The sequence below is a fragment of the Abrus precatorius genome, unplaced genomic scaffold, assembly GCF_003935025.1.
Source record: "Abrus precatorius isolate BTA unplaced genomic scaffold, Abrus_2018 Scaffold2, whole genome shotgun sequence".
Lineage (NCBI taxonomy): Eukaryota > Viridiplantae > Streptophyta > Magnoliopsida > Fabales > Fabaceae > Abrus > Abrus precatorius.
The window spans coordinates 6,402,681-6,418,467 of NW_020874362.1; the positions used below are offsets into that span (position 1 = coordinate 6,402,681).

Genomic DNA, 15,787 nt, shown 5'->3' on the forward strand with positions numbered 1-15,787 from the left:
AAAAAACCAGAAGTTATCTTCCTTTGCTGTCTATCATTCTAGCTATAGTGAGAGCTCCTTGCTACAGCGAGAGAGTAGCATTCTCGCTACAGCGAGATAGTAGCATTATCGCTACAACGAGATATCCTATAGTTCACCTCAATCAAACACTTCTAATTTCAAATAACATGCACAAACAATTAGTATTAATTGCAATAATAATAAATTACAAAATGAGGATGTTACATTCTTTGTCATTGAATTGTCTTCCAACATAAATTCACCATAAGTTTGCATACTCTAGAAACTCAGAAGCAATTATAACATCAAAATCTAATTCATGCATAAAGGGTGGCTCTTTAAAATGATGTTGTCCACCCACATGGGGTTCATCTTCATCAACATCATCATCAAAATCCTCATCGCTTTCCTCATCACTTTGATATTCTCCTTCAAAGTTATAGTCATCACTTTCACTGTTGTTGTGTTCTCATTTTGAATCTGTCTCTAGCATAGTGCTTGCAAATTCTTCTTGAACCTCATTATTTTTTAAAACAGACAACTCAATCGTACCACTTGGAGGATGAAGTTGTTGATGTATCTAATACATTTGTTGAACATCGTCATCATTGGTTACTTGAATTGTATGATATTGTATGAAACTGCTAAATATCAACACTAGACATCGATGCATAACACTTTTTAATGTTTTTAGAAACGAAACTTCATGAACGTATTGACAAAGCCAATACTTTAAATATTCAAATGATACATTATATGGAATATATACACATGTTAGCTTCTCGCATACAAATGTCACACCTTTACTCGTATTTTTTATAATCTCACCATTAAAATAAATTACAACTGTCACACTCATTTTTCCTTCTAATAAACACAAGATTCAAAGACAATCTCTAAGAAGTGCTTCAAATGATTTTAGGAGCAAGTTTCTATGAATCAAGATTGCAGTATTTATAGTCTTACCAATTAAAAATTCCCAATGCCGATTTATTACATATTTTAAAAAAAAATTCATTAGTCAAAGGTCACTATTGACAAATTTTAAAAAGTTAAAAGCTTTTCTAACATTCAAAGATCGCCAATGGCAATATTTTTAGTCATTTGATACTTTCCCCTCTCCCCTCTAAAACTTGCCAACAGTGACTTCTCTTTTTAAAATTTTATTTTTTTGTACGCTATAAAATTGCCATTGGCATTTTTTTAGAAAATCATACTTAGGCAATTTTGTAAAAAAAATGCCATATTTTAGTAATTTCATTAAGAAAAATCATAATAAAAAAATAACCCAAATATTTAGACCCATTATCTTATTGGATTACTTTTATTGTAGAAGAAAATTAACTTTTATGCATACTTGAAGTGTTGGAATATTGTAACAATTTGAGATTTAATTTTAAGAAAGTCGAACTAATAAAGCTAATGTAATATCAACCTTTAGTAGTACTAGGTGTGGTTGGAAGGCACTAAAGATCAGTATAGATAAGTTCAAAATGAACAAAATAAAGAGAACTAGAATAAGTAGAAGGTAGTTGATGCATTTTTGCTAGATAGCAAAATTCACATGAAACCAAACCGGTTGATAACTTTTAGTGTATCGACTAGAAAGTAAAAATGTGATCGTGACTTAAGGAAAAATAAATGATTACTGAAGCAGTTGAAAATAACAGTTAATCTCTGAACAGTTATTAGCAATTAAACAATTTCTTAGAAAATATTCTCATTTTTCTTCATTGGCGTTGTGGAGTGAAGACACAACCAAACTGGTTGATAACATTATGTATTACTATACCTAAAAATCGATTGCACAACAGCATGAAGTAGAATTAAGCATAAAGCAATTAAATATAGCACTTTCTTATAATCACCCGCTTAGCGTTCATGTTAGCACTTAGATTCTTTTTCTTAAGCATGCAAAAGAGTGGAGTGATTATAATCCAAGGTGTTTGTATTCATACCATACTGCCACGTACAAATTGCCCAAATATCCAAAAGGCATGGCAAATAAATAAACAAAAGAATACAGAAAGAATGGGGCTTAAAAAACAGGCCCATTTCGTGCCTAATGGGAGCTAATTCCTTCAGCTCCACAAAAAAGTTAAAAAAGAAAAAGGTTCCACTAGTATTGTAATGCAATTGTTTTCTTACACATAACATACATCTTCAAAGCAGTTAATATTTGATTCTTTTCCACCTCATTTTTGTGGATGTTAATTGGAAATACAATCCTTTTACATCAAGATCCGTAAAACAGCAAGGCCAACAGCAGAGATTGAAACAAGTGTTCCTATGCAGTATTTTATCACATCATATTTGGCTGCCTCTAGTTGTGCTCTTAAAGAATGGATCTCCTGAATATGAATTATAGCAAAAAAATTGTAAATTGCAAATTTTTGACATGGGATGAAAATAACAAGTAAATATAATTGCATACTCTATCAAGTTTGTTTGTCAGGTTGTTAGTTTCAGCACTCTGATTAGACAGTTCCTCCCTAATTCTCCTGCATTTGTTGTGAATCATCAGCGAAAAAAAGGATTTTCAATCTAATAAAAGTTCTGTAATATCTGCAATCAGTATATTTTTTCTTTAACTCTTACCCCCTTTCAAGGTTCAAATCTAATCGTTGCCCAGCAGTGACTTTATCTATCTCATATCTGTTTCACAGGCCATTTGATTGCACCATAAAATTCATGACAAAACAAAATAGTAGTTGATCAAGACCAACTGCTAAAACTAATAAAGCATACCTCAATTCACTGCGCATCTTCTCTATATCATTCCTAAGCTTCTCAGTCTCATGTTGTAAGAGAGAAAAATGATGTCCCTGAATTATAAGTTTTTCAGCATATTACAGCACCAGGTAAACAAAACCAAGCTCATCAATATCAATATAGCAAACAAATTAAAGTAAATAAAATATATGAATAAAGACAGTGAAAATTTGACCAGCGAAAAAAAACATGACAGTTACCAATGTAAGAAAGATGCCCTCAGAGCAAAAATGTCTTAATATAATGCAACAAAACCAACCATACATACTATGCATTTGCTACCATCACATGATTTGGGATCCAACCATTTGAATTACTCTCCTAAACAAGATTTCAAATGGATACGCAAAAGATGTTCTCCACATATCTATTAAGCATTGACAAGAATCATCAGTAAGGAGTAGGTGTTGGACATTTCCAATTAAAGGACATTTGGTTTAGGATGTGTTTTGTTTTCATTTTTAATTACAAATATGTCAGATTGCTTTAACTTTGTTTTCTATTTCTGGAAGTTGCTTTAACTGTTTCCTTTACAAATATTTGAAAACAAAAAACAAAGTGACATTTTTATGGTTTAAAAGTGAAAGCAAAAAGTAAAAGCAGAAACCCTTAATTAATCTTATGTTTTCCCATGATTAAACGAGATAAACCTTGAGGAGGATTACAATCATTTCCCAAGACATCCTACCATAGTGAGAAACACACATGAATAAGATAACATACAGCCCATTTGATTTAAAGATCTTCAAATGTATGGGTTAACAAGACAAAGCAATTTAATAAATTCACCTTAAATGAATGCAGTCTAATAAACTAATGTCTAAAGATCAGAAATAACCATTCAAATAAACCATAGATAACTTGTATATTATCTGTTTTCTGTCTCTTAATTACAATTTCTATTTACTTTCTTTCCTTGCTTTTCACACTATCTGCTTTTGCAAACATAATATGTTAGCAAGTTTCCCCAAGGAAGTTTGAACATGTCCGGACGATTGTATGCAGCAGTAAGTTAGAAATTAAAATAAATATAACTAAAAATGTGACAACAGCAAAAGATCAAAAGTAAGATCAATATAACAAAAGTTTCTACGAAATCCCTAAACCGAATTGTTTCATAATGAATCATTTATCATGGACTAACCGATTTCAAAAGGGACCAAAATATATTATGCTATAGACAACTGAAAATATCACCTACATGAGAAGCTGTGAGTCGAAATAAAGGGAAGAAAAGAAAGAGAACTGCCGGCTTCAAAAAAGATGGAGAAATATGGTGAAGGAACTCTGCAATCACCTAAGACTTATAACTTTATTCTAGTTACTTTCAGTTTCAGAGAACCAGTGTTATATTATTCTTGCTATACCAGAACAAAATCAATAAAGGGCACTTCGCATTCACCTAACAATCGAGAAGCAGGATGCACATATTCCCAAAAACTATTTGTCAATAAGTAAATGTAAAAGGTATATTTCATCTCGAATTACTGTAGTTCTTCGAAATCATATTTGCTAACTCTAACACACCCACATGCACCAAAACCACAAACCACAAACTTAACAGTTTACACATAACATTTACATAATTAAGGAATACCTGTGAGCTCTGCACCTCGGCTTTAAACTTGGACAGGTTGGCTTCTTGCATCATCTCAGTCTTAATAAGAAAATTGACCCAAAAAGCTTATCAGTACAAGTTGTGTATTATCCTAAAACTAACAAAATTGACAAGGGGCAAAACAAATGCTAATCATAAATCCACAGAATCACAAAAAAAGAAATGAATTAAGCATCCTAAAGGATCTTACTTTCTGCATTTCTCCTTTTGATACTAACGATTGAGACACATTTTCAAGACTATCATTCAAAACTTCAGTTATAGCAGCAGTTATTGCCTCAGCATGCTTTGAGGGTACACCTTCCCCCTCGAGTCTCCTAACCTATATCCCAAAAATCAAACCATTAAATTAAAGCATGGAATAAGACAACTTCCTCGATAAAAGTGAAATCCAAACAAGGAAAAAGCAAATAAGAAGGGTAAATTATTACAAGAGCCAAGGTGTCAACAAGAAACAAGCGTTTTCCGCTGGATTTCACCAATTGAGAAAAATGTCTTGAGCCACAAACATGGAATGGATCGTATATTGCTCTTTCCAACGGATACGAAACTTTGGATTTCGAAGCCCCGAAAGCTGCTAATCGGGTTAATTGCCACACCCGGTTACGAACCGCGGCCATTTCTCACTAAAATCGTAGCACTGTTTCAAAGATCGGGCTTGAAACCTGCGCAGAAAGTCAACTACAAAACGAACAAACCTCAGATTGTCCGAAATCTCATATGCGTGTGTCTTTTTTCGTTTTTTTTTTTTTTTTTTGGGTAACCAAATGGGATGGGAATAATGAAAAAGAGAAATATTATTAAAATAAAAAAGGGGGGAAATGGTTGGTGTGGGGAAGTGTGAAATGGACGGTTACCTTAAGAAATAACCAATCCGAGTAGAAGGCTGAGAGAGCAGCCACAGCACGTCCTTAGGCAGTATTGTTGATGAGATGAGTCATCAAATCAATATAGTCGAATAGAGTGCTGGGGAGGGAACTCGGATGGAAAGAGGGTGCGAATTTCGTTGTTTACGATCCCTTTCTTCCCGTGCAACAACTCTACGGTTTACGACAAATGGCAAATTTTACATTGGTTCAAGTTTTGGACCATCCATGCTGCCTTTATCTCACTTATTTTAGTACGCCCTTTTCTCTTCTTATGATCACCTTGTAAATATTTATAGTAAAATGAATATTTTTATCCTCAAACATTATTGCAGGTTTTGATTTAGTTTTTTTAATATTTTTTAACTATTTTCATCTTCAAAGTTTAATTTTTGTCTTTTGTTGATTTTTTTATTTTATTATATAACCTAACAAAAACATATTATGCACATTTAAAATAACATTGGCAGTGTTAATAAATCTCACCAAAAACTTTTTAACTGAAAGGTTATCATCACATGATAATATTAAGAGAAAAAAATTATTACTATATGAGAGAAAGATTGAAAGAAAAAATTTATTAATAAAGCAAAAATTTTTGGTGAGATAAATAAAAGTTTGTAACGAAAGACTAAAAATTTGAAGTAGAAATAAACATTAAAGTTATAAGTTATGTTTTTATATCTAAAAAAAATTCATTGTATGTTTTGAGTATAATATTTTCTCATGAGAGTAAGTTTTGTAATCTTAGACTTATCTAACATTGTTAAATATTTGAAAGATTTTATCTTTTTGAAATTTAAGTTTATTTTGTTATTAACTTTTTTTCGTCATAAGAATAAACAAATTTTGTATAAAAGTTCACTATAAAGGTAATTTTAAAAAATCATAAAATACCAAGTACATTAGGGGTAAGATATATAAATGTACTGTGAAGAAAATTTATGAAGTTATTTCGAATATTTGGATATGTTACGTGAATTGAAATATGATATAGTTAATAGTATGTGGTATAAAATAAGTGAAAAAGGTCTAGATGTTAGATGGAAAGAAGTAAAAGATAATAAATATACTATAGAAATGATTAAAATGTTCAAGTATTATAGAAAAGTAGAGCTGTATGTAGTACATACAATTCACAAACTAAGATATTTAATAAAGTTACGTTAATAGAACATCCTATGAATGTTGGTGAAGTGCAAGTTGATGAGATGAATGTTGAAGCAAAACTAGGTGAGGAAAAATATTGAAGTGAATGATGAGATTGAGATTGAAGTGGCACTGAGAGATAAAGACCAACCAATAAATGTTGATGGCAATAAGAATAAGAAAAAATTCAGTAAAAAGAAAAAATAAAGGAAAAAACAAGCAAAAGAAATGAAATAAGTAAGAAAAAAAAGGAAAACAACCCTTATTCGCTTTCATATTGATTTTAGTTCTAATGAAAAATTTGAAGTTGATTCTAGTTTGAGGTTAGTCAAGTTCTGCTAATTCAAGAACATTTGCTGCAAGTAAGAATGTCTTTGATTTTGATGGAAAGTATATATTAGTAAAGGATTGAAGACCGATGTATGATTCAATGAGGAGGAAGATAGAAACAAATTTGATTTATTTCAAATGCCATCAAAGATGTTTTGACTACAAATTGGAGTTAGGCACCTTATTTGCATCCAAAGAAGACTTTTAAAAGCCTATCAAAATGCATGTTATTCACTCTCGTAAAGATTTAAATATTCAAAAGAATTAGTAACACAAAAATAAAATACAGTTATTTATTCTTACAAAATTACCTCATAATTTCTACATTTCAAAAACTCCTTCCAATATTTATTGTTGTTTCTATGCAATAAACACTCTTTGTACCACAATAATAAAATGAATGTTCAACACTTCTACGAGCATACGTTATCATTGAAGATTGGGAGTCTAAGGAAGTGAAAATTTTGCCTTTTGTTTTTCTATTTGAAATACAACACAATATGAAACCCTAAATCATAATAAAGGAGAAAATACAATTTAACTTTTTGTTCATTTTTTTTAATAAAAAAGTACAAGTTGAACTACTTAAAGTGTTTAGGTCACTTCGGTATCATAATGTCATCTAAGATAATTTTGTTAATTAATGTAATAAATAGACTTTACAAAAATGACAAACATAAGAAAAAAATATTTTTAAAGGAAAAAAATAAATAATTAAAAAATTAGAGAACCAAATCAAAATTTATCTTAAAATTAGACAATGAAAACACTAATTTTATCATATTTATATTATAAATTAATCCTCCAAAGAACAATTATGAACTTTTGAATATTCTCCTTATCTAAGAGCTGTAAAAAAAGTATGATTTTTATTTGTATGACAAAAAGAAACCGTTTTTCAAAGCAATTATAACACATTAATGAAACCCATAGCATATAAAAAATAATGCAAAATTTAGCTAATTTATTTTTATCCAAAACCTTACAATGGGGAGAGGAAGAGAGGATAAATGAATAAAAAAAATCAAAATGCATTATAAGAGATCAAATTTGTACACTCAATTATATCAAGTGAGTTGGTTTGAACAGACAAACCTTAACTAGATTCAAATGTGTTGTTTAATCTGATTAGATTAAGGATGCGGTTGAAAATGAAACTTAATTTAAAACCTATTTAATAAATTATTTTTACATGAAAGTTTATACCATAAGTTTGACCATTAAATTTCATGAAGTAGGAAAAAAAAAAAAAAACCTATGCTGACTTATTGAAATAAATTGAAAAAAACTTATGTTCAAGATGTCATACTAAGTTTACACGAATTCTCCTACACGTTTCTCTGTTAGAAAACTAAGCTATGTGAAAGCAGGGGAAAAAAAAATCAAAGTAGGGGGAACTCCATATGCAACGGAGATACCAACAAACACTAAATATATCAATTTATTTTATAAAATAAAATAAACTACATAGTTAGCATTTTTCTACAACCAAAAACTGATACATCCTTACAGTAATAAAACAATAAATAAAATCTTAGTATCAAGCATGATTTCTAATTAGTGTCCGACTTTAAAGCAACTGAGGGCCGGCATTCGCTGCAACTCCTCAACAGCTGATAGAAGAAATGTAAAGGGAGAAACACAGCTGAAACGAGGGGTTTCACTGTATGCAAGAAATGTAGTTATATACAGGATAAGACGTATCCAATTGAAGCTGATCTAAGATCTTTTGGGTAGCCCATAGATAAGACGAATGGCCTTCAATGTGATCTGTCACATCGACCTGCAAGCAAAAAGAAAAATGTTTTGCTAAATATAAATATTCAAAATTTATGAATAAAAGCATTCCGGCTTATTGAAGGTAAGATTGAAGCTTGGCAAATTAGTTACGTTAGCAAGAGGATGAAGAAACATCTTACATTTTGGATCCCAGGAATGTCAATTGGTTGGATTCCAGCTAATCCTTTCGTAAGTAAACTGCTCAAATAAAAAAGAGAATGACAAGTAATAATTTCTACCTTCTGCCTATTAAAATTTATTCTTTTAAAATTAAATCATTTTTACAATTTGCTAAAAAATGATAAAATATTAAATAATAACTAAAAATTACCCAAACATACATACAACAAGTAGCAAACATACATACAACGAGACTTTTAAGCGTTGTTTGGAAGTATTGAGGGAGAGAGAAGGAAAGAATTTGAAAGGTAAACTAGGAAAAAAGAAAGAAAGAAGAAAGGTTAATAAAAAAACCCTCAAAATTAGGTGAACTTAAAAACATAAGTTTTGAAAGGTTTATAAAACATATCTCTCCTCTAAAAATTCTTAAACAAGGATTATCATATCCATAAATCTTCCCCTTCCCTCCCTTTCCACCCAAAAACTCTCAAACAAAGTCTTAACATACCTTTCTCCTATCCTTTCTCTAAATATCACAGGGAGCAGAAAGTTTTGTACAAATTTTAGAGACAATTAAATTGCCCCCCTTACTTTTAGGATGTATTCTTGATATGTGTGAATAAAGGAAAAATAAAAAATGAGATATAGAAACAACTATAGATGATATTATAATGTATTAAATATTAGTTGTGCAAATAACATACAGTTATAAAGGAAAGTTAGGTGAGACAACTGCTCACACATGAGAAAAGTGTGTAATGTGAAAATTCACAACCACCACACGAAAGAGATGTAAGTCTATGAACGCAAGGAACTCTGTCCTCTGCATATGTATAAAAATACATACCAAAAAATTGATCCATAGATTATGTAGTGTGAAGTGCGAACATCCATAGAGACATATAGCTCCATGCTATTCATTTTTTTTTAAGTGAACCTTTGCAAGCATTAATCGGTCCAAATGTTACCTACAATTTTGCAGAATTTTTACCACTACATTTTAATGTACCTGGCACGGAAGGCAACTCCAAGCATCCAGTCATTCCTAGAATAAGCATTTACAAATCTTCCTGCTACCATCTACAGAATACCAGGATGTCAGAACAGAAATATTCTCATACAACAGGTGAAAATGTTCTACCTAGAAAAAAACCATATCCCCTCATAAACCTTTCTAGCTGCTTCCCAGTTCTCATCCTTGATTGGGATGGGTGCTCCAAGAAGTACAACTCTTTCAACTAGTTCGGCTGCCAATAAACAGGCAAACATTAAAGCAATGAGAAAGATAATCTCATTCCATGGAGAAACATGGAAAGAGTACCCCATGGACATGAAAACACATGCACCCATCACTTGAAAAGATAAGGGATCAGAAAAAAAAAAAGGCTAATATGGAATCATAATCTAGACACATCAAAGATGAACAACGAAAATAGAGGAGGATATGGAAATACCTACCGCTATTTTCTGTTTTAGCCAAACACTGTAGGCACTTGAAAATAACTCTTGCTCCAAGCGAGTAGCCAATAAGTGTCACAGGCCTTAAATTCATAGATCAATATTACTGCCATTATCTATAACTTAATAAGAGCTGGACTTAAAGAAACTCCAGAATTAGTCAATACCTATTTCCCTGCAATCCTTTTATTAGTACTTCAGCAAGCAACTTACCCGCTTTGTCTGATCTGAAAATGAAGGTAAAATCAGGTAAGTCAAGTAGACCTAAATATAAAGAAAGAATGTAAACTGCTCAAAACAAGTTTTTCATCGAGATGGTGAAGCCATCATATTCACCACACCATTTGTCAAAAAGGGAGAAAAACACAAGCTGATACTCTTTGAACTGCCAAACCACCTTGATATCTCCCAGATATCAGTAAATTGTTTTGACCAGAACCGGTCTGCTGGGAATCACATTGATAAGCTCTGTTCAATAGAAGTGATTTTTTTTTTCCTTCGGTAGAACTCCATTCTGGGTGTCTTGAAAAGAGTGTAACCAAGTTTCAATACCCAACGTGTTTTCAAACAGACTCAAAATCATGGCATTTCAGCCAGACGATATGTGCAAATGTGAAATTTCATTTTGACAGGTCAGATTGTGGGTGGCAAAGCTACCCAAAGGATGCGAGGACACCTCATGAATCACATGATCTTACCAAAAAGATTATGAGTGGCAAAATAATTGACTAATCCACTGTCCTTTGTCTCCATCCATGTATTTATCCAATCCAACCCATTCAATAATGAAAATAATTTAAATTTAGCAGGTTGAACTTAATGGATCTATTTTATTTCGTGGATAGTAACTGAACTGACTTAAATATCTATTAGATATCTCCTTTTACACTGACAGGCTTGCTTCACGATCTAACAATAGTTTTTGTCATCGTCATCTCATCACACATAGCACTTAAACATCATCTTATTGTCCCAGTCCTAGATGTAACTATATGTCTGTGGATATTATAAAATGAACCTGTCAGTTATGAAAGTTGAAAGCTTAAAGCCCTGTTAATGCTGCCAATACTCCTGCTCTATCTGCCAACTTTCTTTAAAACTTTAGCCTGACGGTCCCTATGTTCCAATCTTATTGTCATTTTTCTTTATGTTTTTCATTTACTCAAATATAGTGCTTGCATCAGCTTTGTACATTACTTCTCTTGAATATCAATAATCAATTAAATCAATACTTCTAGAATTAACTTTTACAACTAACAATAACAGCATAATCAAACTAAACTTGAACAAGATCATCTAACAACTATGTAATCCACAAATAATAAATTTTACTATCCTTACAGGTGAAAAAAGTAAAGAGCAGAAATCTATTACTGTAGGAATGGAAAAAGAAAACAATAATAATAATGATCAATATAAGTTAGAAATAGATATCCAGCCTAAGGCATCATTGACAACTTAGGTTTTCTTAGTAATCTTTTGACAATCTAAAATAGATTAAGGGCCCATTTGGTGGACAAAAGCAAAAGATTTTAAGTAATGCCTGGAATGGCATCCATGATATGAAATAACAAAAGCAAGCAGAAGATTTTTCCCACAACCAAGCAAATGTTCTATTCTACCCAGAATCAAGAGACAAAGTTAACCTGTTAATAGCAATTGTCCATTTACTGTCTATGAAATCAGTTGCTGCAAGTAATGCAGCTGGCCAAGCCAAAGCAGTTACAAGTGCACTTAAAACGGTCATCATTGCCCCTCGCTTCATCAGCTCCATTGCAAGTCCTAGTGCAAGTCAGCAATATTAACATCATACACAACTTTACTTACATACTAATAAATCAGCACCCTAAAGCCTAAACCAATTACTTGAAGTAAGCCAATCTTGAATTGCAGTGCTCACAGCAATCAGATTCTTGGATTCCCACTGCAGTGCATACCTAACTTTTGGCAGGATCAATATCATCAATCATAAGAATAATAACATTACAGTTTCTAAATTAAGACAAAATGAACTAAAATGCAAGGTGATTTCAATGTAATAGTGTAATTTTCTATCAACATGTTGCATCAACATCAAGCATTCCAAGCTGAACCCACTTTCACTGAAAAATGATTCCTGTATTGAAGGGAAATATTCACTGTCGTACCTCTCCAAGTTGTCATTCTGTCCTTCCCATGGCCTTACAAAATCTTCCTTCTCAAAGACAAATCCAGAGACCAAGATCTCAACCCCTAGCCTCTGCAAGCAGAAGTTCAACAAGAATAAAATTTGAAACAATAAACCAAGTGCAGAAGTATTGTTTGATACTACAAGAAAGCTGAGACAAAGTTCACAAATGTGCACACAGAAACACAGATCACTAAGCAGTGTCACGAGAGAACAGGAATGTGAAAGATACTAAAAAAACCTACGCCTTGGTTATGGTTTTGTCCTATAGCTTTGAATTCAAACTCATCCACACCCCCGACTCTCCTAGCCATTTTGCTTCCTGTAAGTCCAGCTCCAGCAGCTGGCAGAAGTAGAACAATGAGATACATAAAATTTTTCATCATTTATGAAAAGGAATAAAACTTGTTAGAATATAAGAAAATATCTTATCATATCTTGGGAGTAACTTAAATTATCCTTCAAGATTAGTTTCCCTATTTCCCACTATTTATCCCTTAGGATAAGTTCCATATTTCCTTAGCTCATGATTCAATTCCCAAATTAGCTGGGATTATGATCAGTATAAATAAGGGTTAGTGCTCTACGTTTTTATACACAATGTAATACATTTCATTACATAATAGAATATTATACAAAATCTCATCTCTCCTTATTATCTCCCCCAGTAACTAAAATCTCATAATTTCAATTCAACACAACTGATATAAAAATGCAGAAACAATAGCAAAATCAAGGAGCACACTGTTCTACAGATGCTACTTTTATCACAATAAAAACATAAAAACCATCATGTACTGCAAAGAAATCAAATGTCTTATCTTCAGGATTGATCAGATATTAGTGGGCCTGCATTACTCCTCCAGTCAGTTACTTCCCAAAACTATACACAAACTTATTTCATCTGTATTACAGTCTAGGTGGAAGTTATCCTCTTCTGGACACTCAACAGATGAATTAAAGGACCTGTATTGCTGTCTGACTGGAAGTTATCTAATACAGGAATTACTGTCACCATGTTAATTGACAATTACATGCTACAAAAATAAAACCATCCTCATAACCCATTTAATCACAACTTTTTTCTAGTAGTCTGATAGTAATGCAACACAAAAACACCATGAGGCTTAAACAACACATTAAACTTAAAAATGAGAGTGAAAGGGAAGCTATAGGAACACAGCATGAGAAAATTCTAGCGAATCCAATGACATATATTATAGGCAAATATATACCTCCAAATGATGCAGCTACAGCAACAGAACCAGCAACAGTTCCTGCAGCACCAGCAGCTGCAGCAAATCCACTTGCTCCGATTACAGGGATCAGAGTACCCAAAGTTGGAGCCAAGGCACTCAGACCTGCAGCAATTGCTGGTGCAGCTAACCCTGTTGAATGATTAAAATCAAAGCAGTCATATCCACTATTCACATGGAAATTCTATATTCCACCATACAGTTAGAAAAGATAAAAAGGTTTCATACCACCAGTAATGGCCAACAAGGTTCCCCCAGTTATTGCAGCAGCGCCAATTATACCACCACGCTTAAATTTAGCCCACTTGCTTTCTTTTGATTGAGAGTCTTCTTTCTTGGATTCTTGCCCTTTAATAAAAGCCATTGCAGAACAAGCAACCATGGTCTCAATGGCCTCCTACAATGCCAATATTCATCTTCATCCTTAGAAGATACCAGACCAGTAAATATGAGAAATTTTAACAACTGACAACATAAAGCATAGCTTACAACCTAAAAAAACAAATACAATCCGGTTCAACTAATGCGAATAGCTTAGAAATCAAGGTGAACCTAGAGGTAATGTTCACAACGATAAAGAATCCTCTTCATAGTTCTTGCTAATCCAGCATAATGAACATACACATTCAGAAACCACGGCACTCATATCTCATGACCTCCAACATGCAACAAGTTGTTTACGAATCAGTCAATCACATAAAACATTGAAAAAATCATCAAACAAACCATTTTTATCCACTTGACATCAAGCCAAGTAGCTAGCAACCGCAGAGCCACACGATGTCGGGCATCATAGCCCTTCCTCCTCCGCGTAGACTTCTCGTTATCTCCGCCCAAATCCGACAGACAAGCAGATAGAATTTCATAAAGAACCGTCACCTTCCTCTGATCACTCAGCATCATCACTTCCTCAATCGGTCTCTCATCAATTTTACAATCAACAGATTCCTGCTGCGGCTCTTTGCAATCAAGTAAAGAAGCAGTATCCGTCTCCTCTTGAACCTCCAAATGCGCATCCGCCTTTTCACAATGAGGTTCAACACCAGCACCCGAAATTTTTTCGCGACACTTATGTTCATATTCGTGAAGCTTCACTCTTTTAGACTCAGAAGACTCCGAGTTTTGTTCCATGCTATGTACTATAGCGTCAACCGCTCCTGACAATGCAAGTTCTTGATCTAACCTTTGAGAAGAAGAACCATCGTCACATTCTTGTGAAAGTAACCTTAGGAACTGAAAAATTCACACACATTATCGTCGTTTAGTAATGTATTTGCACAAACCAAATCATTTAATACGTAATTTCTGCGCGAGTGAGGAACAATTAGTGAAACGTACTGGTCCCACATGATGCGTTGCTGAAGAAGAACCAGCGGTTTCCTCTAGTCCAAGCCACGCAGCAGAATCAATATCTAGAAACCTGTTTAGATTTGTTTCAGATTCGGAGATCCGAAATAGCAAATTAGAAAAGGAGGATTATAGTAGTAGTAACACGTACTTAAAAACGGGTCGGAGCAAACCCGAATTGCTGTTGACCCAAAGATCCGGGTCTTCGGAAACTGAATCGCTGCTGCTGGAGCTACTACTGGTTCGTTCATTGGAGAGTGAGTCTTCCGAAACGGGTAAGGGTAACGGTTGGGTTTGGTTAATCTGAGCCTCGTGAAGAGCCAGGCCGAACAATGCTCCTGCAGCGTACCTCTGCGTCGGCGATATAAACGTCGTTGTCGTTGTGGTCGTCGTCGTCGGTGCCGCCATGTGCGGTTCTAGGACTTGGAAGATGGATTGTCGTTTCTTCTTCTTAGGTACGGTAATCGCAGAGAGAAGAATCGTCGTTTGGAGATTGGAATTGAAATTTTGTGGAGATGGGATGAGTGTGTGGTGCTTTGAAAGGGCGAAAGCTAAACGGGTTTAATTAATATGTTTGCATTGGAAGTGCAGATGGATGACGTGGTGTAGCGTTCCCCCGGGGCTTTAAGATTTTAGTCTGTTTACTATTTGGGACAAAAGTGCATTCCCCCGTTGGCTCTGCCCAGCGCTGTCACCCGCATAAAATTATATCAAGGCTTTGTAGAAGGCTTTTTGGACATGTTTATTAAGTTATTAACGAATTATAAGAAAAATATATATATTATTATTATTTTAATATTATTTTTTAATAAACAAAATTTTGATTCAGTATTATTCTTTAATCAAAGTTGGAATTTTATCACGATAATATACTTAATAAAAATAAGTTAAAAGTTGATACACATTAGTGAAGCAAATTTTAACT

The 15,787-nt window shown here is 33.2% G+C and overlaps 2 protein-coding genes across 3 annotated transcripts; both read right to left on the bottom strand.

Annotated features, from left to right (window-relative positions):
- Positions 1–1,929: 1,929 nt before the first annotated feature.
- On the bottom strand, positions 1,930–5,468 carry LOC113858464 (protein FMP32, mitochondrial-like). 2 transcript variants are annotated; one of them, XM_027491131.1, is made up of 9 exons: positions 5,248–5,451; positions 4,822–5,055; positions 4,581–4,712; positions 4,370–4,429; positions 2,749–2,825; positions 2,599–2,655; positions 2,435–2,501; positions 2,226–2,351; positions 1,979–2,182 (listed from the first exon to the last, which is right to left on the bottom strand). In XM_027491131.1, exons 2-8 carry the CDS (start codon positions 5,008–5,010, stop codon positions 2,232–2,234), a joined length of 702 nt encoding a protein of 233 aa, XP_027346932.1. In that variant the 5' UTR covers positions 5,011–5,055; positions 5,248–5,451; the 3' UTR covers positions 1,979–2,182; positions 2,226–2,231. The 2 variants fall into 2 exon arrangements, with proteins under 2 accessions (XP_027346931.1, XP_027346932.1); XM_027491130.1 differs by having other exon boundaries at positions 1,930–2,351; positions 4,822–5,071; positions 5,248–5,468.
- A 2,830-nt stretch (positions 5,469–8,298) lies between these two features.
- Positions 8,299–15,457, bottom strand: LOC113858050 (transmembrane and coiled-coil domain-containing protein 4-like). The gene is made up of 15 exons (XM_027490469.1): positions 15,014–15,457; positions 14,854–14,935; positions 14,242–14,748; positions 13,744–13,912; positions 13,495–13,647; positions 12,505–12,602; positions 12,240–12,331; positions 11,959–12,029; positions 11,739–11,874; positions 10,260–10,319; positions 10,093–10,175; positions 9,805–9,881; positions 9,644–9,714; positions 8,655–8,712; positions 8,299–8,518 (listed from the first exon to the last, which is right to left on the bottom strand). The coding sequence occupies exons 1-15, from the start codon at positions 15,268–15,270 to the stop codon at positions 8,396–8,398; spliced, it is 2,037 nt and encodes a 678-aa protein (XP_027346270.1). The 5' UTR covers positions 15,271–15,457; the 3' UTR covers positions 8,299–8,395.
- Positions 15,458–15,787: the final 330 nt, after the last annotated feature.